The following is a 22,674-nucleotide window of genomic DNA, read 5'->3' on the forward strand; positions in this document are numbered from 1 at the left end:
CATGTAAGCGTTTGGTATTAGCATGTGATGCATCGTCATATGGCGTCGGGTGTGTATTGCAATGATTTTGGGAAACTGCAACCGGTTACTTATGCATCCAGGAGTCTGTCTAAGGCCAAGAGAGCCTACAACACGATTGAAAAAGAAGCGTTAGCGTGTGTCTATGGGGTAAAGAAAGTGCATCAATACCTGTTTGGACTAAAATTCGATTTGGAAACTGACCACAAGCCACTTATATCCCTGTTTTCCGAGAGCAAAGGGATAAATACCAACGCATCAGCCCACATCCAGAGACGGGCGCTCACATTGTCCGCATACAACTACGCCATCCGCCACAGAAAACTGCGCCGATGCTCTCAGTAGGTTGCCATTGCCCACCACGGGGGTGGAAATGGCGCAGCCCACAGATCTAGCCATGATTATGGAAGTATTTGAGAGTGAGCAATCACCCGTCACTGCCCGGCAGATCAAAACCTGGACAAGCCAGGACCCCTTATTATCCCTAGTCAAAAGCTGTGTGCTTCATGGGAGCTGGTCCAGTGTCCCAGTGGAAATGCAGGAAGAGATAAAACCGTTCCAGTGGCACAAAGATGAAATGTCCATACAGGCAGACTGCCTTCTGTGGGGCAATCGAGTAGCGGTCCCCAAGAAGGGCAGGGACAACTTCATCAATGACCTCCACAGTACCCACCCAGGTATCGTAATGATGAAAGCAATAGCCAGATCCCACGTGTGCGTTCACAGATGAAATACATGCTCGCAGTCAAGCAATGTACCCAGGGAGGCGCCGCTAAGTTTATGGTCTTGGCTCCCCAAACTGTGGTCTAGGGTACACGTCAACAATGCAGGCCCGTTCTTAGGTAAAATGTTCCTTGTGATTGTAGACGATTACTCCAAGTGGATTGAATGTGAGATAATGTCAGCTAGCACGTCCGCTGCCACTACTGAAAGCTTGCGGGCCATGTTTGCCACACACGGCTTACCCAATGTCATGGTGAGCGACAACGGGCCATGTTTTACCAGTGCTGAGTTCAAAGAATTCTTGACCCGTAACGGGATCAAACATGTTACATCTGCCCCATTTAAACCAGCGTCCAATGGTCAGGCAGAGCGAGCAGTGCAAACCATCAAGCAAGGCTTGAAGAGGGTAACTGAAGGCTCACTGCAGACTCGCCTACTCAGAGTCCTGCATAGCCACCGCACGAGACCCCACTCACTCACTGGGATCCCACCTGCTGAACTGCTCATGGAAAGAGCACTTCAGACAAGGCTCTCGTTAGTTCATGCTGATCTACATGAACAGGTAGAGAGCAGGCGGCTTCAACAAAGTACATACCATGATAGTGCAAATGTGTCACGCGAGATTGAAGTCAATGATCCTGTATTTGTATTAAATTATGTACAAGGTCCTAAGTGGCTTCCCGGCACTGTCGTGGCCAAAGAGGGGAGAAGGGTGTTTCGGGTCAAACTTTCAAATGGACTCATTCACCGGAAACACTTGGACCAAATCAAACTCAGATTCACAGACTACCCTGAGCAACCCACCTTGGGCCCTACCTTTTTTGATCCCCCAACATGCACAGCAGTGGCAACCGACATCACGGTTGACCACAAAGCAGAACCCATCATCCACAGCAGCCCTGTAGGGTCCAACACCCAAGGCAGCCCAGCAAGGCCAGCTGCATAGCAGCCCAGAGAGGACCCAACAAATGATTCAACACCAGCAGCTTTCACACCAAGATGATCAACCCACATTGTAAATAGCTACACCATTGACTTGGGGCGGGGGGAAATGTTGTTATATATGTGGACTTGTATTTACTCTATACAGCCACCAGAGGGCTCATTCCCCGGTATTCCAAGGGATCCATAATCCCTTGGGAGCACAGGTATTTAAGACGGCTTCACAGGTTGGAGAGGCACTGTGGAGACCTGCAATAAAAGACTACGGTCACACTTTACTTTGAGCTAACTGTTCAGTCTGAGTCTGAGTCTTTCTCCATACACAACAGTATCCACTGGAGTTTAGAAGAATGAGAGGGGATCTCCTAGAAACATATAAAATTCTGACGGGATTGGACAGGTTAGAGACAGGAAGAATGTTCCCGTTGCTGGGGAGTTCCAGAACCAGGGATAAAACAGTCTAAAAATAAGGGGTAAGCCAGTTAGGACCGAGGTGAGAAGAAACTTCTTCACTCAGAGTGGTTAACCTGTGCATAAGAACATAAGAATTAGGAACAGGAGTAGGCCATCTAGCCCCTCGAGCCTGCTCCGCCATTCAACAAGATCATGGCTGATCTGGCCGTGGACTCAGCTCCACTTACCCGCCAGCTCCCCGTAACCCTTAATTCCCTTATTGGTTAAAAATCTGTGATTTGAATACATTCAATGAGCTAGCCTCAACTGCTTCCCTGGGCAGAGAATTCCACAGATTCACAACCCTCTGGGAGAAGAAATTCCTGCTCAACTCGGTTTTAAATTGGCTCCCCCGTATTTTGAGGCTGCGCCCCCTAGTTCTAGTCTCCCCGACCAGTGGAAACAACCTCTCTGCCTCTATATTGTCTATCCCTTTCATGATTTTAAATGTTTCTATAAGATCACCCCTCATCCTTCTGAACTCCAAGGAGTAAAGACCCAGTCTACTCAATCTATCATCATAAGGTAACCCCCTCATCTCCGGAATCAGCCTAGTGAATCATCTCTGTACCCCCTCCAAAGCTAGTATATCCTTCCTTAAGTAAGGTGACCAAAAATGCATGCAGTACTCCAGGTGCGACCTCACCAATACCCTGTACAGTTGCAGCAGGACCTCCCTGCTTTTGTATTCCATCCCTCTCGCAATGAAGGCCAACATTCCAGTCGCCTTCCTGATTACCTGCTACACCTGCAAACTAACTTTTTGGGATTCATGCATAAGGATCCAAAAAGAGTTTCATGCATAAGGACCCCCAGGTCCCTCTGCACCGCAGCATGTTGTAATTTCTCCCCATTCAAATAATATTCCCTTTTACTGTTTTTTTTTTCCCCCCAAGGTGGATGACCTCACATTTTCCGACATTGTATTCAATCTGCCAAACCTTAGCTCATTCGCTTAACCTACCTAAATCTCTTTGCAGCCTCTCTGTGTCCTCTACACAACCCGCTTTCCCACTAATCTTTGTGTCATCTGCAAATTTTGTTACACTACATTCTGTCCCCTCTTCCAGGTCATCTATGTATATTTAAAACTGTGGAATTCTCTACCGCAGAAAGTTGTTGAGGCCAGTTCGTTACATATATTCAAAAGGGAGTTAGATATGGCCCTTGGAGAGAAAGCAGGAAAGGGGTACTGAGGTTGAATGATCAGCCATGATTTTATTGAATGGCGGTGCAGGCTTGAAGGGCCGAATGGCCTACTCCTGCACCTAATTTCATTTTGTTTCGACAATCTTCAAAAAAACAAAAACTGTCATAAAAATGAAGTTTGATCGTTTACAAATATTTATCACTATTGATTTATGCACTATAATATTTAAAACAGGGCAACTGCAGTAAATGTGCAGTTTGAAAATAGTTTTATTTTTCATCACTCACCATCTTAGTGAAATTTCTACTCCCAATGCATCTTTCGACTTTCTCCTTCTCATGGGCGTTCGACTAGATTTTAGAGAAAAAACGCGCAACTGCTGTGTCCGCTCGACTTTCCGATCCACAGGCCTCCTCTCCCTGTGCGTCGCAGCGCGTGCACGTCAGGACGTGTGCAGTCCTGGAGCCGGAGTCATATGGCTCTGGGCAGCCAATCAGGTATAGTATATTCTCATTCATAGAAATGGGAGTTTCGTAAGTCCGAAACTCCTATTACTATGAATGAGAACCACCCCCCCACCCTCCCAAAAACACCCAAAACACTAATAAAAAATAAAAAATACACACTACATATTTACGTTTCATTTAAATTAAAGTTATTAATGTCATTAAAAATATATATATTTTCCCTATTTTTTAAAAAAGTTTTTTTTAATTATGCCTTAAAATAAACTTACCATTGTGGGGAGGGTTTTTAAACAATAAAATATGTTTTCTTAACTTTATTTGTATTATGTTTCTATGTTTTAAAACACTTGCACCTGTAAAAGTAGGCTATGCGCCTGCTTTTTCAGGCGCAAGATTTTTTGAGGACCTTTGCTGGGCAATATATGCATAAATATCGCAAACTTGCACGTACAAATATTCTCGCTTCCGATCTGGCTATGACTTGACTGAATGGAAACGCTGGTTTTCAGCGCATGCCCATTGAAAACCGGCTTTTCTTCTGCCTTCCTGGGTCCGTAGAAACTTCGTACGGGCCCGGGGACGTTGGAATTTCTTCCCCAAAATTATATTTGCAGCTACTACTTGTATTGTGGGACTTTAAGCAATACATAATTAACTTTCCAGTATTATTGCTAATTCTCCTTTTTCCTCAACTACTTAATCTTTCATTCTTCACTTAACAATAAATACCACAAATTCCAAAGAAATGCCCTTTTGGTAAGTCAACTTCTCCCAAGCACCTCTGAAAACTGAGGAATAATAGTTAAGATACCAATTAAGGAATAGCTGGCATGAATGATATCTGCACTAACCATTCACATCTGGAAAATAAGACCCTGCGCTGCAAGTACTGACTTGGCTCATTATGACACTACCTCAAACAGACGTACAGTTTTGATATTTTTAAAGTTTTTTTTTTAAACCCAATATAAAAACTGTGCTGCATAAACACAGCATTAAAGCACTAGTGTGATCTGTCTAAGAAGGAAAAATGGCAATCTCCCCAATTTCAGTAGATGCCATTCCCTATCACGCAATGCTTCCACTCAAATATATGACAAATACTTCCTTAATCATTTTTTACGGGCAGGGATGTGCAGGGGGTAGTCAGTGACTTGCTAGAGGGAAAATAGGAACAGCAGGCAGCAAAACTGTGCAGAAAAAATGGCTATGTGGTAAATTTGCTTTTGGAACATCACTCCTCTGCATTGGCTTTGATCTTTTGACAAAGACAGACAATAGTACACAGCAGCATTTTTTTTAATGCTGTGATTGAACAAACCATGTTGGATTTCACAAACTAAGCTTTTTTATGTCGGAGTTAAAGATTTGTAGTTCTTCCAGTAAAAACCATGTTTTAATTTTGTTGATACTTTTTTTTTTGAATTGACCATAAACGAATCATCACATTTAGTCCAAAGTAAAAATGGGGCATCTGGCGACAAGCAAATCACAGATTGGTGTCTTCTGAAAGTCTACTATTAGGATCTGGAAGCAGTATTTGCTGTACAATTACAGCCAGCGATCGCCACCTGTAATCATCTCTACACAGGTGTGAGATGCTTTCAGCATAAGGAATTTGTCTCATCACCTGACATATGAAATCTTACATGTCCACACAGCAACAATAAGACTCAGGAAACAAGTACACCAAGAACACAGACTGATGTTTATCATTTAAGGCCAGGTAACAATAGATTTTTATATGTCAGTTTGTTCCTGTTGATTCTGAACACAGAACTGGAGTAAAAAGACAGATAAATACAGGAATGGGAGTTAATTTACTCATTTTTAATACCCTCCCCAATTTTATTTATTTATTTTTGGCAAACTTGAAATTTCCTCATGGGTTCAGCTAATAACAGATGCAAAATAACCCTCAATGGTCTACCATGCCACTTGTGCACTAAATTCTAAACTAGACCTTGTTATTTCAAGAAAGCATGCAATTAAGATATATTCTGTAGTCCTACACATTGCTATAGTTTTCATTTACTTTCATCATAATTAGATAATCTCCCCAGATACACATTTTAAATATGTATAAACTTATGTAGATGAGAGCACTTTTATTCTTAATTTCCTTTAATGGAAATACAAAATAAGAAACTTAAGTTAATGAACCAAAGAATAACATGATTATTACTCAAGAAATTCACTACCATATACTTGGTGATTTACATTTATCACACTGGCTCTGAAATAAGCTCATCATGTAAAAAACGTTTGGGATGTTATGATAAAAATTGAAGTACAGTTTAAGATTCATTACAAGGAATATTTCTGTGATTAGTTTTTACAGATAGGTATATACAGATCAATAACCAAATAGAGACAATATCTTTGAAATTTCAATTTCCTCTACTTTAACTATCTTGTAGGAAACTCACCATTTATTCTTCTTTCTAATGTAGTCTTTCTCAGACAGGTTAACCAAATAAATCATTGGTTTTGAAGTCAAAAGCAAGTGTTTATTCAACACATCAATCTGAGAAAGAAACCAAAATATAAACATAAAAACAAAAACTACACATAGCCTGAGCTTTTCTAAGTTGGCAGAAACCAAAATGCCTTTCAATTTAACAGCTTTATTCCATCGCCATAGAAATGTGAGTAGTTTCAAATAATCAAGAAACTGAATGGCTCTCTCTGACCCAAAGAAAAATGTCAAATTATACAACAGTCCTTACAACCTAATTACAAGATTTCTACAAGATAGTGACATCTAACACAGATTATAGATACAAGGCAACATATATTAATAAATCCAAATGCACAAAGTCTTACTTCTTTGTCATTCCAGTCGTGATAGAAGCGTACATGTTTCTTTTCATCCATAACCCAGTTCTTGACTTTGCACATTATGTCCTGCGAAGGATTAAGGGAAAAACAGATGCATTACACTACATAAAAGTTAATCAACACAGCAGGAACTGGGTAATTATTTTCTAGTTGTCAAAAGGGAGCCATGTGCAATTTCTTTTAAAACAGAAGTTTTATGGGGATGGGAAGAAAAGCACTTTTTGTTAGTGAGATTTTTGCTTAGGTGAAAATGTATTATGTACTCCTTTCTCTGAAATATGTAATTTATCTATTCATATTAATTGTGTAAGAAAACCAGCACAAGAAACCAGGAATAAAATGAATGAATAAAATGAATGAATGAATGGTAAGGAAAATAGAGGGAGAAGCATACTCTAAAGAAAACATTAATATTTATATAACCTCAGAATTGAGGCAAACTGGTCAAAAGCTTCTTCTATATTTTGTTTTTTTAGCCAACACCACTCCCTTCCAAAAAATAAGAGGGAAAAACAGCTTCAATTGCACAATAGTAACAGAAAATCATGCTGGCGACCGCCAACCAGCTGCATTCAGTTTCAGAACATCTTTCTCAACAGGAAATTTAAAGGCCTTCTAGTTATCAAGCTAGTGTGCATTCAGAAGGTGCAACTGCAGGAAGAGACAACTTGCTTTGTTTCTCAGTCCTTTCCTTAAAGAAAGATTAATCATCTGTGAAATGGAAACGGCAAACAGCAAGTGACACAAACTGAACCCTTCAAGCCTTTCCTTATCCATTTCACTGCTCTGAATTGAGAGCTGCGTGTGGCACGATTCTCTTCACAGGCAGGTGTTAATAAAAGGCACGCAGGTCTAAAAGGTCAAACTCAGCTCCCGCGTTTAAAAAATGTACATGATGTTTTTTTGGTAAATACTTTTAATTTATAATGGAAATGTTTTAGCGAAAATAAGATTAGAATGCAGACAGTTTCAAACATTAAAATTTAAGATGGTTAATTTATAACTATATTTTAAGACCGTCATGTTGCAAATTCTATTATATGAAATTGATAGCTTCTCAAACAAGTTTTCAATATTTCATGCTTTACCCTTATAATTTGTTTTTCTCTTTCAGAAATTCCAGATTGCACAACACTGCAATAATAGGAGTTGTCAAAACTAAAAATTTTCAATGAACTATACCAATGAGGAAAGTACAACTATTAAATTTTTCAACCCCTAAAATGTTGTGAAGGTAGTTACTTAAATAGTAGGTCTCTACCAAGACCCAATAGGTGTACAATTCATGACGATCATTTTCCCATAACAGTGAAAATCTGATTTTGTTCATGCAAGATGATGAAAGTTAACAGTAAGAAAAACATGAAATATCTGCAAACTGATAGATTTCCATACTATTGCAACCTCTTCACAACAATCACATTTCTGATTAGGAAGTTTTTCAGAATTCAAATTTCTACATAATTTAAAAAAAAATGACATGGCTCTAAGCAATTATACATGCATTGCAATGTGAAAATGCTGGATATCATTTTTATAAACAATTCTTTAAACCGTAAAAATAGTTCCAGGAGATTTCACTTGGCATCTTTACATACAATCTTTGACAAGCGATGCAGACCATTTTCATTCATTGCGTAAAATTGTCAGCAATTATGTGCGTCACTGGCCACCTGCAAATTCTGAATGCGTGCTCCAGCCATCATTGCAAAAACCAATGTCAGAAGGATTAATCTGAGAAACACCACATCCCCTAATGGTTTCAGCAGGTGAAATGGCCCAGCTGGTTAATACAACAAATAATCATAATAGTCAGACAGCTTCGTCAAGACAGATGGCAGACAAAATAATAAAAAAGCCAAAACTTTAACATGTAGAACAGTCACAATGCTCTTGCACAAGATAAAAATCACAAGTTGGTATTATTATCCTAGCTGTCACATCAAGGACCTAAGCAATGGGCTTAAAGATCTCTGTAGTGTTCTGAACATGTAAAAAGCCTGTGCAAATACTTTCATTAGCCTTGCATTCTGACCCTAGGTTACCTACTGAATGAATAACTCAGTGCTAATGATGTCTACATCTCCTGGCCTCAGACATTTATAACTTATTTACTGAAATATCATGTTAAACTCAGTCCTTTAATACAATTGTCAGAGAATGACCGAGGATAACAAGCAGAAAGTAGACTTTAATAATGCGTTTCAAATATTTTATATGCAAGGCAGGGGCGGGAGGGGGAGATTTTTTACTTACATATTCAGGTTTCAGTTTCTTGTCACCTCCTCTTACTGCCACTTTCTCTAGTTTGTCAATAATGGGCATAACTAGCTCTTCATCCTTTAGTCTCAGTTCTTCGTGAATGATTTCAATATCCCGAATAGGATCTACACTCCCTTCAATGTGAACAATGTCATCATCCTCAAAAGCTCCTAAAAGAGATATTTTGTGAAATTTTAAAATCAGATTTCAGTTAACAAAAGTTAAAGATGCACTATTGAACTGAATCGCTGAATCCCATCTCAGATTGCAGCGATAGAAATGTGCTAACTGAAGAGAGTAACGGTATGTTTAACAACTGTAACAGAATTTAATATCACGTTTAATTCTGAATCCCACCATTCTTGCTTCTGTGAGAAATCAAGTACAAATTTTAAAATGGCTGAATTCATCTGCCACAGCTCTTCTCAGAATCAATCTATTTTATTATTCTGGCTCAGACGGTGATTAGATAATGAACCACTCAGACACACAATTTACACAGCCGCTAATTTCATCGTCCTGATTCCAGGGTATAGATTTTAGGGGGCCATGAAAAGAGCAGAAGAAGGCGCATGTGTCATATGTGAGTGACAACTATTCACACAGTTTGAAGAAATGGTACTGGCCCTTATTAGGTGCACATGCCATTATCACATATTTAAAGTACAGTTAGGGCCATAATTTAAAATTGCCAACTGGAAACATAAGGGTAAAACAACCAGATATTACTGGAGTATGTGTACTGACTCATGCCTTTCCATGTCATTTTTATTCAGCTTATGCAAACAAACTGCATGAATGTGATTCCAAAGAGCCACAACTATAAATTACCACAGCCAAAGAAAAGCATAAAAATCAAGCAACGAAATATCAGTTTAATATAGATTGCAATTGCTGGACAGTTGTTCTGAAAAGTAATAGATTGCAGAGAACATAAAGGCCAACCATACAAGTCAAGTATGATGATTCATTGCTACAAAAGGTTACTTCATATTATAGATTTTTCTAAAGTCAGTTGCAATAGATAAGAGTGAAACATCACTGCCTTATTTTTCCTGCAGTTGATTTTTGCTGCTACAAGTTTGAGAATTGCAATTAAAATCTCCAACAGATAATTGTACTTCTCAATTTCAAAAACACCAAAATAATTTAATAAAACAAGCCTATTAATTTAATAGCAATAAATTAGATGACAGAATTTATTACCTATCCATTTTCAGTTTTGTCAAATGTGCTGGTCAAATAGCATGCAAACACTCACTGTCTAAGCTTACATATGATTACTTTAATGAGGTGCTGAAAGGTTCCCAGCATCTATGCAATTATATCTGTCCAACAATTCAGCTTTCAGGAGGGGAGGGAGGAAATTGGCAGAAAATAGAGGGGTAAAAAAAAAGTCACACACACTATAGGATACTAATTCAGCATTGACTTCACAACTTTACCTCCACCAACACTCCAAACATCAATGTCCAATTTATAGAAAATGTGCATTTCTGGAGATATAAGGCTAAAAATTCGGGTGCTTTATGCCACCCATTATTATCAAAATGTAGGCAAAAGATGGCGGCCTCCGCTCTTTCGCCAATTGGTGGAGGGTCCCGCAGCAGCTGCCATTTTCAGAGGTCCGGCAGGGCTGCTGGTAAGATCAAGACTCCTGCAAATTTAAATTAGGGAGAGGTTGTTATGTATGTAAACCGGTAATTACCATGTCTAACCACCAGAGGAGGGCTCATCCTCTGGAGTCCCAAGAGAACCCACAATCCCTTGGGAGCACCTGTATATAAGGAGGCCTCACAGACTGGAGGCACTCCGATCCATAATAAAGGACTACAGTCACACTTACTTTGAGCTTGCAGTATCTAGTCTGACCCTTTATCCAAGACATAACTGGCAGATGATGAATCCCAACGCAACAATGCAGAGAACTGTGGGAATCCTGGAAACATTTTCGGAGGGAGATGATTGGGAAACCTTCGTGGAGCGACTTGACCAATAGTTTGTGGCCAACGAGCTGGAAGGAGAAGGAAACGCTGCCAAACGAAGGGCGATCCTCCTCACCATTTGCGGGGCCTCATGAAAAAGCTGGTCGCTCCAGCAAAACCCACAGACAAGTCGTACGATGAGTTGTGCACACTGGTCCGGGAGCATCTAAACTCGAAGGAAAGTGTTCTGATGCCGCGGTATCGGTTCTACACATACAAGAGATCTGAAGGCCAGGAAGTGGCAAGCTACGTCGCCGAGCTAAGGCGCCTTGCAGGACATTGCGAATTTGAAGGACAATTGGAGCTTATGCTCAAGGCCTTCTTTGTATTTGGCACTGGCCATGAAGTAATACTTCGCAAACTTTTGACTGTAGAGATCCCAACCTTGAGTAAAGTCACAGCGATAGCCAAGTTTATCTCCATCAGTGACAATACCAAACAAATTTCCCAGCACACAAGTAGTGTGAACAAAGTAACGTTGCTTTCGAATCGAAATGTACATGGCAGGACTTACACGCCTGTAGCTGCGCGTCCGCAGATGACTCAGAGTCCACCATCAAGGGTGGTGAATACAAGGCAGTTAACACCTTGTTGGCACTGCAGGGGTGATCATCGATTCCATTCATGCTGCTTCAAAGGATACGTTTGCAAAGGCTGTGGAACAATGGGACACCTCCAACATATGTGCAGGCGAGCTGCAAACCCTGCTAATCCTGCAAACCACCATGTTGCAGAGGAGGACAGATTCACGATGGATTATGACGAACGAGCCCCTCAGACCGAGGAGGCAGAGGTATATGGGTGCACACATTTACCACAAAGTGTCCTCCGATAATGCTGACGGTTGAATTAAATGGACTCCCGGTGTCCATGGAGCTGGACACGGGCGCAAGCCAGTCCATAATGAATAAAAAGACTTTCGATAAGGTGTGGTGCAACAAGACTCCAAGGCCAGTCCTGACACCCATTCGTACCAAACATGAACGTACACAAAGGAACTATTCCCGTAATTGACAGTGCTACCATAAAAGTCTCCTACAATGGAGCGGTGCACGATTTACCACTCTGTGGTACCGGGCGATGGCCCCACGCTGTTCGGCAGGAGCTGGCTCGAAAAGATATGCTGGAACTGGGACAACGTCCGAGCACTTTCTTCCGTCGACGACACCTTATGTGCCCAGGTTCTAAGCAAGTTCCCCTCACTGTTCGAACCAGGCATCGGGAAGTTCCAAGGAACAAAAGTGCAGATCCATTTGATTCTGGGAGCGCGACCCATCCATCACAAGACGAGAACGGTACCTTACATGATGAGGGAGAGGGTGGAGATCGAGCTGGACAGGCTGCAACGAGAGGGCATCATTTCGTCGATCAACTTCAATGAGTGGGCCAGTCTGATTGTTCCAGTCCTCAAGGGAGACGGCACCGTCAGAATCTGTGTTGACTACAAAGCAACTATCAACCGTTTCTCACTGCAAGGATCAATACCCGCTACCAAAGGCAGACGACCTATTTGCGACGCTGGCGGGAGGGAAAACGTTCATGAAGTTGGACTTGACCTTGGCCTACATGACGCAGGAGCTGGAGGAATCTTCGAAATGCCTCACCTGCATCAACACGCACAAAGGTCTTTTCGTTTACAACAGATGCCCATTTGGGATTTGATCGGCTGCGGCGATATTCTAGAGGAACATGGAAAGCTTGCTGAAATCGGTCCCACGCACCGTGGTTTTCCAGGACGACAACTTGGTTACAGGTCGGGACATCGTCGGGCACCTGCAGAACCTGGAGGAGGTTCTTAGTCAGCTTAAACGTGTGGGGTTCCAGCTAAAATGCTCGAAGTGCGCCTTCCTGGTGCCTGAAGTGGAGTTCCTGGGGAGAAGAATTGCGGTGGACGGCATTAGGCCCACCAATTTGAAGGTGGAGGCAATCAAAAATGCACCAAGACCACAAAATAATGACGGAGCTGCGGTCGTTTCTAGGACTCCTTAACTATTTTGGTAACTTCTTACCAGATCTTAGCACATTGTTAGAACCCCTGCACTCTTTACTGCGTAAAGGAGATGAATGGGTATGGGGTAAAAGCCAAGAAAATGCCTTTGAGAAAGCTAGGAAGCTGTTATGTTCAAACAAATTGCTTGTGTTGTACGATCCATGTAAACGTTTGGTACTAGCATGTGATGCATCGTCGTACGGGGTCGAGTGTGTATTGCAACAAGCTAATGAATTTGGGAAATTGCAACCGGTTGCTTATGCGTCCAGAAGTCTGTAAGGCCGAGATGGCCTACAGTATGATTGAAAAAGAAGCGTAGGCATGTGTTTACAGGGTAAAGAAAATGCATCAATATCTGCTCGGGCTCAAATTTGAATTGGAAACCAACCATAAGCTGCTTAGATCCCTCTATTCTGAAAATAAGGGGATAAATACGAATGCATCGGCCCACATTCAGAGATGGGCGCTCACGTTGTCCGCATACAACTACACCATCCGCCACAGGCCAGGCAAAGAAAACTGTGCCGATGCTCTCAGTAGGCTGCCATTGCCCACCACAGCGGTGGAGATGGCTCAGCCTGCAGATTTAGTTATGGTAATGGAAGCATTCAAGAGTGAGCAATCACCTGTTACCACCCGACAGATTAGAAGCTGGATGAGCCAGAACCCCTTACTGCCCTTAGTAAAAAAACTGTGCTCCATGGGAGTTGATCTAGTGTCCCGTTAAGAGATGCAGGAAGAAATAAAGCCGTACCAGCGGCGCAAAGCTGAAATGTCTATACAGGCAGACTGCCTTCTTATGGGGTAATCGGCTAGTGGTGCCAAAAAAGGGCAGGGACACTTTCATCAGTGACCTCCACAGTACCCACCCAGGCATTATACCGATGAAAGCGATAGCCAGATCCCACGTGTGGGATAAGAGTCCTGTGTGCACAAATGTAATACGTGTTCTCAGTTAAGCAATGCACCCAGGGAGGCACCACTAAGTTTATGGTCTTGGTCCTCCAAACCGTGGTCCAGGGCTCATGTCGGCTATGCAGGCCCATTCTTGGAAAAAATGTTTGTGGTTGTAAATGCGCACAAAGTGGATTGAATGTGAGATAATGTCGGCAAGCAAGTCCGCTGCCACCATTGAAAGCCTACGGGCCATGTTTGCCACGCACGGCCTGCCTGATGTCCTTGTAAATGACAATGGGCCGTGCTTTACCAGTGCCGAGTTCAAGGAATTCATGACCCGCAATGGGGTCAAACGTGTCACGTCTGCCCCGTTTAAGCCAGCGTCCAATGGTCAGGCAGAACGAGCAGTTCAAACAATCAAGCAGAGCTTGAAAAAGGTAACTGAAGGCTCACTGCAGACTCACTTATCCCGAGTCCTGCTTACTTACCGCACAAGACTCCACTCGCTCACCAGGGTCCTTCCCGCTGAACTGTTCATGAAAAGGGCACAAAGACAAGGCTCTCGTTAGTTCACCCTGATCTACACGAACAGGTAGAGAGCAGGCAGCTTCAACAGAATACATATCATGATTGCGCAAATGTGTCACGCGAAATTGAAGTAAATGATCCTGTATTTGTGTTGAACTATGGACACGGTCCCAAGTGGATTGCTGGCACTGTTTTGGCCAATGAGGGGAGTAGGTTGTTTGTGGTCAAACTCTCAAATGGACTCACCTGCAGAAAACACTTGGACGAAACCAAACTCAGATTTACGGACTATCCAGAAAACCCACAATAGACTACCTTTTTCGACCCTCCAACACACACACAAAGTGGCAATCGACTCAGCGGTTGACCACGAAGCAGAATCCATCACCCGCAGCAGCCCAGCAAGACTCACCATCCCCAGCAGTCCAGCAAGGCAAGCTGCGCAGCAGCCTAGCGAAGGCCCAATAAACGACTCTCAAACACCAGCATTTGCACCGAGACGATTAACCAGGGAAAGGAAGGCCCCAGATCGACTCATTATAAATAGTTACACTATTGACTTTTGCTGGGTGGGGGGGGGGGGGGGGGGGGGGGGAGAAGAAGAGTGTTATGTATGTAAACCTGTAATTACCATGTTTAACTACCAAAGGGCTTATTTCCCTGGAGTCCCAAGGGATCCCACAATCCCTTGGGAGTACCTGTATATCAGGAGGCCTCACAGGCTGGAGAGGCACTCTGAGATCTGTAATAAAGGACTCTGGTCACACTTACTTTGAGCTTGCAGTATCTAGTCTGACCCTTTATCCAAGACATAACAGAGGTGACATCAGTTGGCGGGCAACGCCAACTTATCACCTCGGCGAACTTGGACCTTAGTGCTGAGTCCTAAGCTCGCCATGAAAACCCAGCGTTCAGCAGACTCAGAGGCATTGTCAGCACCTCTTAAAGAGACACACATGTTTCAGTAAGTTTGCATTTAAGACTGGATTTTTTTGAGTTTATTGAAGTAGAGGCTTGCTGCAATAGGTTAAAAGCTTATGGTGACAACATTGCCCCTCTTTTGCGCCCAGTTAGTGCCGTCGGGAGGTCCCGTGATTTGCGTCCCAGGCGGACGCGCACCCAGCGATGACATCATCGCCATGCACGCCAATCCCTCACCGCCCAGCGCCGTCCCCTTTACACCTCGCAGGGGAAATTGTTCCGCAGGACATGAGACTGGTGCTTCGCAGGCCATTGACATACGCCCGGGGCACCCCTTAAAGGGGAGGCCGTTTGCACCCTGGGCCGACATTTTTTTTTAAAAAATCGGTCGACTCTTCCATCGGCTCGACAATGGTGGCCCTCATCTCGACCGGGCTGCCATCATGCAGCCCGGCACTCCGCTTAGTGACGGGCCACTGGCCCGATCATGATTGTCCCTAGTGGCCCAGCAGTGCCCACCAAAGGGCCTGCAGAGTCTGCGGCAGCCATCCCCTTTAACCGAGGGACGTTGTGGTAGCTCAGCGAAACGCGGAACATCTGCGTATCGCTGACTTCTTTCAGCACTGCGCTGATACCTCAGGAGCGCCCCTGAAATGATGTGGAGCACCTGAGACAGCGCTCCACCTCATTTTAGGGGCGCAATTCCACGCTGGGGGCAGGACTTCAAACCTGGGCAATAACTGACTCGGAAGGCCCCCAGATGGTGCACAGGGAAATTTCGGCCCCTAAGTGTGCAGGGAGTACTGCTGGACACTTGCGAGGCCTCGGATGGTAAAGAATGGCCTCGGAGAAGAAAATGCAGCACATACTCAGCAGGTCAGGCAACATCCGTGGAGAGAGAAACAGAGTTCACATCTTCGGTTGAGATGCTGCCTGACCTGCTGAGTATTTCTAGCATTTTATGCTTTCATATCAGATTTACAGCAGAGGGAAGAGGAAGATGCAGATCAGGAAGGCCAATGGAATCTTGGCCTTTATTGCAAAGGAGATGGAGTATAAAAGCAGGGAAGTCTTGTTACAGCTTACAGGGTATTGGTGAGGCCACACCTGGAATACTGCGTGCAGTTTTGGTTTCCATATTTACGAAAGGATATACTTGCTTTGGAGGCAGTTCAGAGAAGGTTCACTAGGTTGATTCCGGGGATGAGGGTGTTGACTTGTGAGGAAAGGTTGAGTAGGTTGGGCCTCTACTCATTGGAATTCAGAAGAATGAGAGGTGATCTTATCAAAACGTATAAGATTATGAGGGGACTTGACAAGGTGGATGCAGAGAGGATGTTTCCACTGGTGGGGGAGACTAGAACAAGAGGGCATGAATAAGGGGCTGACCATTTAGAACTGAGATAGAGAGAAATTTCTTCTGAGGGTTGTGAATCTGTGGAATTCGCTGCCTCAGAGAGCTGTGGAAGCTGGGACATTAAATAAATTTAAAGACAGAAATAGACAGTTTCTTAAATAAGGGGATAAAGGGTTATGGGGAGCGGGCAGGGAAGTGGAGCTGAGTACATGATCAGATCAGCCATGATCTTATTGAATGGTGGAGCAGGCTCGAGGAGCCGTATGGCCTACTCCTGCTCCCATTTCTTATGTTCTTATGTATTCCAGGTGTGGCCTCACCAATACCCTGTACAACTGTAGTAGAACTTCCCTGCTTTTATACTCCATCCCCTTTGCAATAAAGACCAAGATTCCATTGGCCTTCCTGATCACTTTCTGTACCTGCATACTAACCTTTTGTGTTTCATGTACAAGTACCCCCAGGTCCCGCTGTACTGCTGCATTTTGCAATCTTTCTCCATTTAAATAATAACTTCCTCTTTGATTTTTCCTGCCAAAGTGCTTGACCTCACACTTTCCAACATTATATTCCATCTGCCAAATTTTTCCCCACTCACTTAGCCTGTCTATGTCCTTTTTCAGATGTTTTGTGTTCTCCTCACACATTGCTTTTCCTCCCATCTTTGTATCGTCGGCAAGCTTGGCTACGTTACACACAGTCCCTTCTTCCAAGTCATTAATATAGATTGTAAATAATTGGGGTCCCAGCACTGATCCCTGCGGCACCCCACTGGTTACTGATTGGTTCATTCTTGGGTTGACATTCATCCCTACTCTGTTAGTTAGCCAATCCTCTATCCATGCTAATATATTACCCCCAACCCCATGAACCTTTATCTTGTGCAGTAACCGTTTATGTGACACCTTGTCAAATGCCTTCTGGAAGTCCATATACACCACATCCACTGGTTCCCCTTTATCCACCCTTCACGGTAGAAGACACTAAAAACATCCCAATAATTGATATCTAGGAGCTATTGGGAGGGGGGGGGGAACTTTAAACAATCAATCACCATCACTAGAGAAAAAGTACTGGGCAAACTAATGGAACTAAAGGTGGACAAGTCCCCTGGACCTAATGGCCTGCATCCTAGGATCTTAAAAGTGGCTGCAGAGATAGTGGATGCATTGGTTGCAATCTACCAAAATTCCCTGGATTCTGGAAAGGTCCCAGCGGATTGCAAAACCGCAAATGTAATGCCCCTATTTAAGAAAGGAGGGAGACAGAAAGCAAGAAACTATAGACCAGTTACCCTAACATCCATCTTTAGTAAAATGCTGGAGTCCAATATTCAGAAAGCAGTAGCAGGACATTTAAAAAAATCATAATAGAGTCAAGCAGAGTCAGCCTGGTTTTATGAAAGGGAAGTCATGTTTAGACAAAGTTCCTGGAATTCTTTGAGGATGTAACGAGCAGGGTGGATAAAGGGGAACCAATAGATGTCATGTATTTGGATTTCCAGAAGGCATTCGATAAGGTGCCACATAAAAGGTTACTGCACAAGCTAAGAGCTCATGGGGTTGGGGGTAATTTATTAGCATGATTGGAGGATTGACTAACTAAACAGAAAACAGAGAGTCGGATAAATGGGTCATTTTCAGATTGGCAAACTAACTCGTGGGGTGCCACAGGGATCAGTGCTGAGGCCTCAACTATTTACAATTTATATTAATGACATAGATGAAGAGACAGAGTGTAACGTAGCCAAATTTGCTGATGATACAAAGATAGGTGGGTATGCAAATTGTGAGGAGATCGCAGAGAATCTGCAAAGGGATATAGATAGGCTCAGTTAGTGGGCAAACATTTACCAGATGGAGTATAATGTGGGAAAATGTGAGGTTATCCACTTTGGTAGGAAAAATAAAAAAGCTAATTATTATTTAAATGGGGAGAGATTACAAAATGCTGCAATACAGAACGATCTGGTGGTCCTTGTACATGAAACACAAAACATTAGCATGCAGGTACAGCAAGTAATTAAGAAGGCGAATGGAATGTTGGCCTTTATTGCAGGGGAGATGAAGTATAAAAGTACGGAAGTGTTGCGACAACTGTTGATGAGACCACACCTGAAGTACTGCATACAGTTTTGGTCTCCTTCTTTAAGGAAGTATATACTTGCATTGCAGTTCAGAGAAGGTTCACGAGGTTGATTCCTGAGATGAAGGGGTTGTCTTATGAAGAAAGGTTGAACAAGTTGGGCCTATACTCATTGGAGTTTAGAAGAATGAGAGGTGATCTTATTGAAACATAAGATTCTGAGGGGGCTCAACAGGGTAGATGCAAAGAGGATGTTTCCTCTCGTGGGGGAAGCAAGAACTAGGGGGCATAAGGAGTCGCCCATTTAAAACGGAAATGAGGAGGAATTTCTTCTCTCAGAGGGTCGTGAATCTTTGGAATTATCTTCCCCAGACAGCAGTGGAGGCCACGTCATTGAATATAGTTAAGGTGGGGATCGACTCATTTTTGAACGATAAGGGAGTCAAGGGTTATGGGGAGTGGGCAGGGAAGTGGAGTTCAGGGCAAGATCAGATCAGCCATGATTTTACTGAATGGCGGAGCAGACTCGAAGGACCAAATGGCTTACGCCTTCTCCTATTTCTTATGTTCTTATGTTCATCATTTGGGCAAATATGTGAACGAGAGAAGATATGAGGCTACGGGGAAGAGAGTACGATACGGAGATTAGCCCTAGATTGTTCTAGCATAAAGCCAGCAAAGACAAAATGGATGAATGGCCTCCTACTGTGTTGAAAACTTCATGCTCTACATTCAGTCTGCAGCTGACACCATGGCAGACCCATCCTCAAAGGGCTTCACGCAAAATGACAACCTACCTGCACGATACATGATCACTTATTGACATAATGGATGTGCTACAGGATAGCTGCATGGCTGCCATCAATAACCTCTTTACTTTGTGAAATGCAGCAGCGTGGCAACATTGGATGGTGCATCATGCAGTTGTTGCAATTCAGTGGAAAAGCAATTGAAAGTGCTGGCTGTGATCACGAATGCAATCAGTGTTGGTTTGATACTTGGATGAGTAGCACATTGGTTGACACTTTTAATGGTCATTATGCTCATCTGGAAGGAAGCAGAAAAGCCGTCACTGGCAGTGTCATTCTTTGGTGCAGGTCAGTGACAAATGCCACTTCAGCACACAAAAAAGATCCAGTGCAAAATAGTATTTGACACTGTCATTTTGACTGTGCCATTTTGACTGTGCCAGCAATCTGAATGTTCTATCGACATCGTTCCATTCCCCTGCCTTTTCTCTAAGTCATCATCATCATCATCATAGGCAGTCCCTCAGAATCGAGGAAGACTTGCTTCCACTCCTGAAGTGAGTTCTTTAGTGGCTGAATAGTCCAATACGAGAGCCACAGACTCTGTCACAGGTGGGACAGATAGTCGTTGAGGAAAGGGGTGGGTGGGACTGGTTTGCCGCACATTCTTTCTGCTGCCTGCGCTTGATTTATGCATGCTCTCGTCGTTGAGACTCCAGGTGCTCTCGGATGCACTTCCTCCACTTAGGGCAGCCTTGGGCTAGGGACTCCCAAGTGTCAGTGGGGATGTTGCACTTTATCAGGGAGACTTTGAGGCTGCCCACCTTTGGCTCGTTTGCCATGAAGGAGCTGTGAGTAGAGCACTTGCTTTGGGAGTCATCATCATCTCTAAGTAATGCTAATCTGGCAACATGAATCTGAACCAGATTTTCAAATCCAGCAGCACCTGTTCCACTCCTATGCTACAGGCCATAGTAACTCGAAAATTTCCCCTAGTATATATTTACGTTTTTGTTTTTTCCCACCTCCCTTTCTAAAGGTAGGAACCTTTTGCTGAAATATAACTCTATGACTAATCGTCCTTGGATACCTCATGATTCATATGTAAACCTGCATGGCGAGTACTGGCAGGCTACTTGACCTTGAGGTGTCATTATTGGCAAGTTGGAGACAGATTCTAATGTCTACACATGCATACAGATCAGGATCAAGAATCCTGGCCGATTTTCTTTACTGCTTAACCCAGGCGCATTGAAGCGAATGGCTGTGTTCCAATCACCATCCCAACTGAGATCATTTAACACCATTGAACAGGATTGAACTTGGGATTTTCGTCGCTCAGCTATTCAGTGAATAAACTCATGGAGTTATCAGGGTCATGGAGTCTCCAGGTTCTTTTAGACAAAGCCGTTTCCTCCACTAATCATATTTGTGAATAATTTAATATTTTAGGGAAAAGGTTTTTAAAATCTAACGGTGGTTACTAATAGAAATCTTCTTGAAAACTCAAGAAGCACTATACACTGTAGAATTTAAGTAAAAGTATGACTACAGCAAACGCTCCCAGTAACTGAGTAAATGCACTGTTAGCATTGTACAAAACAATACAGGTCAGGAAAATCGGTACTGAATTCGCTGATCTTAGCAAAGGCAATTGGGGCACAACAAATGACCAAATGTCCCTTAAAAACAAAGAAATCAACAAGATTTCCATTCCCAAATTCCTTTGACTGATCCAGTGCTGAAAAGTGTGCACAATGACAGGCTTAGGTGATAACCCCCTTCCCACTTATCATAGAGGCGCAGATATTACATTCGGTTACTTGGGAGAAGTACCAATGGGCTGTCAGCGCTTGTAAAACCAGATGTAAACAGTCATCTTTTTCTGAAGCGGGGTGGGGGGGGCGGGGGGGGAGGAGGAAGACATTTGGGTGGGAAGAATACAAGTGAATAGCAACAGAAGTATTGAATTATGTTGTTTGTTGAAGATTGCCTGCTCCCCAACAATGTAGTAGTAATCTTCAGTCTCCCTCAAATGCTACAATGTACTTTTATAGTACAGTGCACGAGAGTGATCATTCAGAAAGCAAAGGTCTCCAAAAATCACCAATTTTGTGAGTAGGACACCTGCAAACATTTCTCTGTGCTCATAACTCACAAAGACAGGTCTCCAGCTCACAAGTCCCTACCAATGTCCCTCTTAGCTGGCCAACAGAAGACACACCACATATGCATGATGAATATCACTTAACCAACTCTTCCATTTCCCCAGACCCCATCCAGAACGGTCCTTGGATTCGCTCAACACTTCACGACAGTACAGCTAAGACAAGAGTGTAATAGGGGAAATCAAACGTAACTCAACATGTCATTTAAATCACTTTTAAAAACAGAACACCATTGTGATAAAATTGAAGTACTGTCCAGTCTGAATTTGTTAATGGTCCCTTTTACATAAGTCACAAGGGTGGAAATTCGCTATCGTCCATTTGAAGGCGTTAATCCAGGCGTGTTAAATTTTGGAAACCATTGCACATGCTCCTAAGTCCGATTCACACCCCAGGAAAGGCTGAGTCTTAAAGTTAAGTATACACATGCGCAGCTCCACCTCCTCAGTATCTTGAGAGCGGTAAAATGGAAGAGCAAGGAGAACGGTAACGAGCGCACCATTTCTTGTCCCTTGAGGCCTTGCTTGAGGCAGTGGAGAGGTGCAACAATGCGCTACAGCCTGGAGGGGGATGAAGGCCACCGTCAAGGGTTTTCAGAAGACTGTGGAGGGAGGTGACCCAGCACATCTCTGCCCTCGACACGGTGGCCAGAACAGCGACACAATGTCGCAATAAGTTCAACGACCTCATTAGGGTCGTCAGGGTGAGTACCCTGTCCATTCGCCTTGCAATGCATTCATGTGAGCCTCACTGTCTTACACAATGTAACGGCATTGCAGTGCCCACCCCTTCTCTGTGTACCAGGCCATGCTCCTCGTTGCTGGATACACTAAAAGCTCTCTACCGCCTCATCAGACATGCTCCGCCCATCCAAGCATCTCTCATCTTCTAGCTCCCGACTCAGCCAGAGGACACCTACCAACACCTTTTAACTCTTCATATGCGGTCACAGGCATTCAGCCTCATACTTGCTTGTAGCTCTTGGTCCCAAATCCCACCGTTGACGCATCCACTGTGCGCTGCCACGCAGGCTGAGATGCAGAGATGCACACCTCAGGACATTAGTAGCGAGTCACCTACTGCAGACATATGTAGCACACGAGTAGCTACAGCCACTGACAACTTCTTGTTTTGGTCA

The 22,674-nt window shown here is 43.4% G+C and overlaps 1 protein-coding gene across 2 annotated transcripts in view; it reads right to left on the bottom strand.

Moving 5' to 3' along the window:
* Positions 1–6,178: 6,178 nt before the first annotated feature.
* The window catches only part of ola1 (Obg-like ATPase 1), a 164,262-nt gene continuing 147,766 nt past the window's right edge, over positions 6,179–22,674 (bottom strand). For both annotated transcript variants that reach the window (XM_070874705.1, XM_070874704.1), the window contains 3 exons: positions 8,851–9,026; positions 6,580–6,660; positions 6,179–6,280 (listed from right to left, as the gene is read on the bottom strand). In XM_070874705.1, coding sequence (XP_070730806.1) covers positions 6,179–6,280; positions 6,580–6,660; positions 8,851–9,026 — 359 coding nt within the window. The remainder of the gene's footprint in view (positions 6,281–6,579; positions 6,661–8,850; positions 9,027–22,674) is intronic.

The sequence above is a fragment of the Pristiophorus japonicus genome, chromosome 3, assembly GCF_044704955.1.
Source record: "Pristiophorus japonicus isolate sPriJap1 chromosome 3, sPriJap1.hap1, whole genome shotgun sequence".
In the NCBI taxonomy this organism is placed as follows: domain Eukaryota; kingdom Metazoa; phylum Chordata; class Chondrichthyes; family Pristiophoridae; genus Pristiophorus; species Pristiophorus japonicus.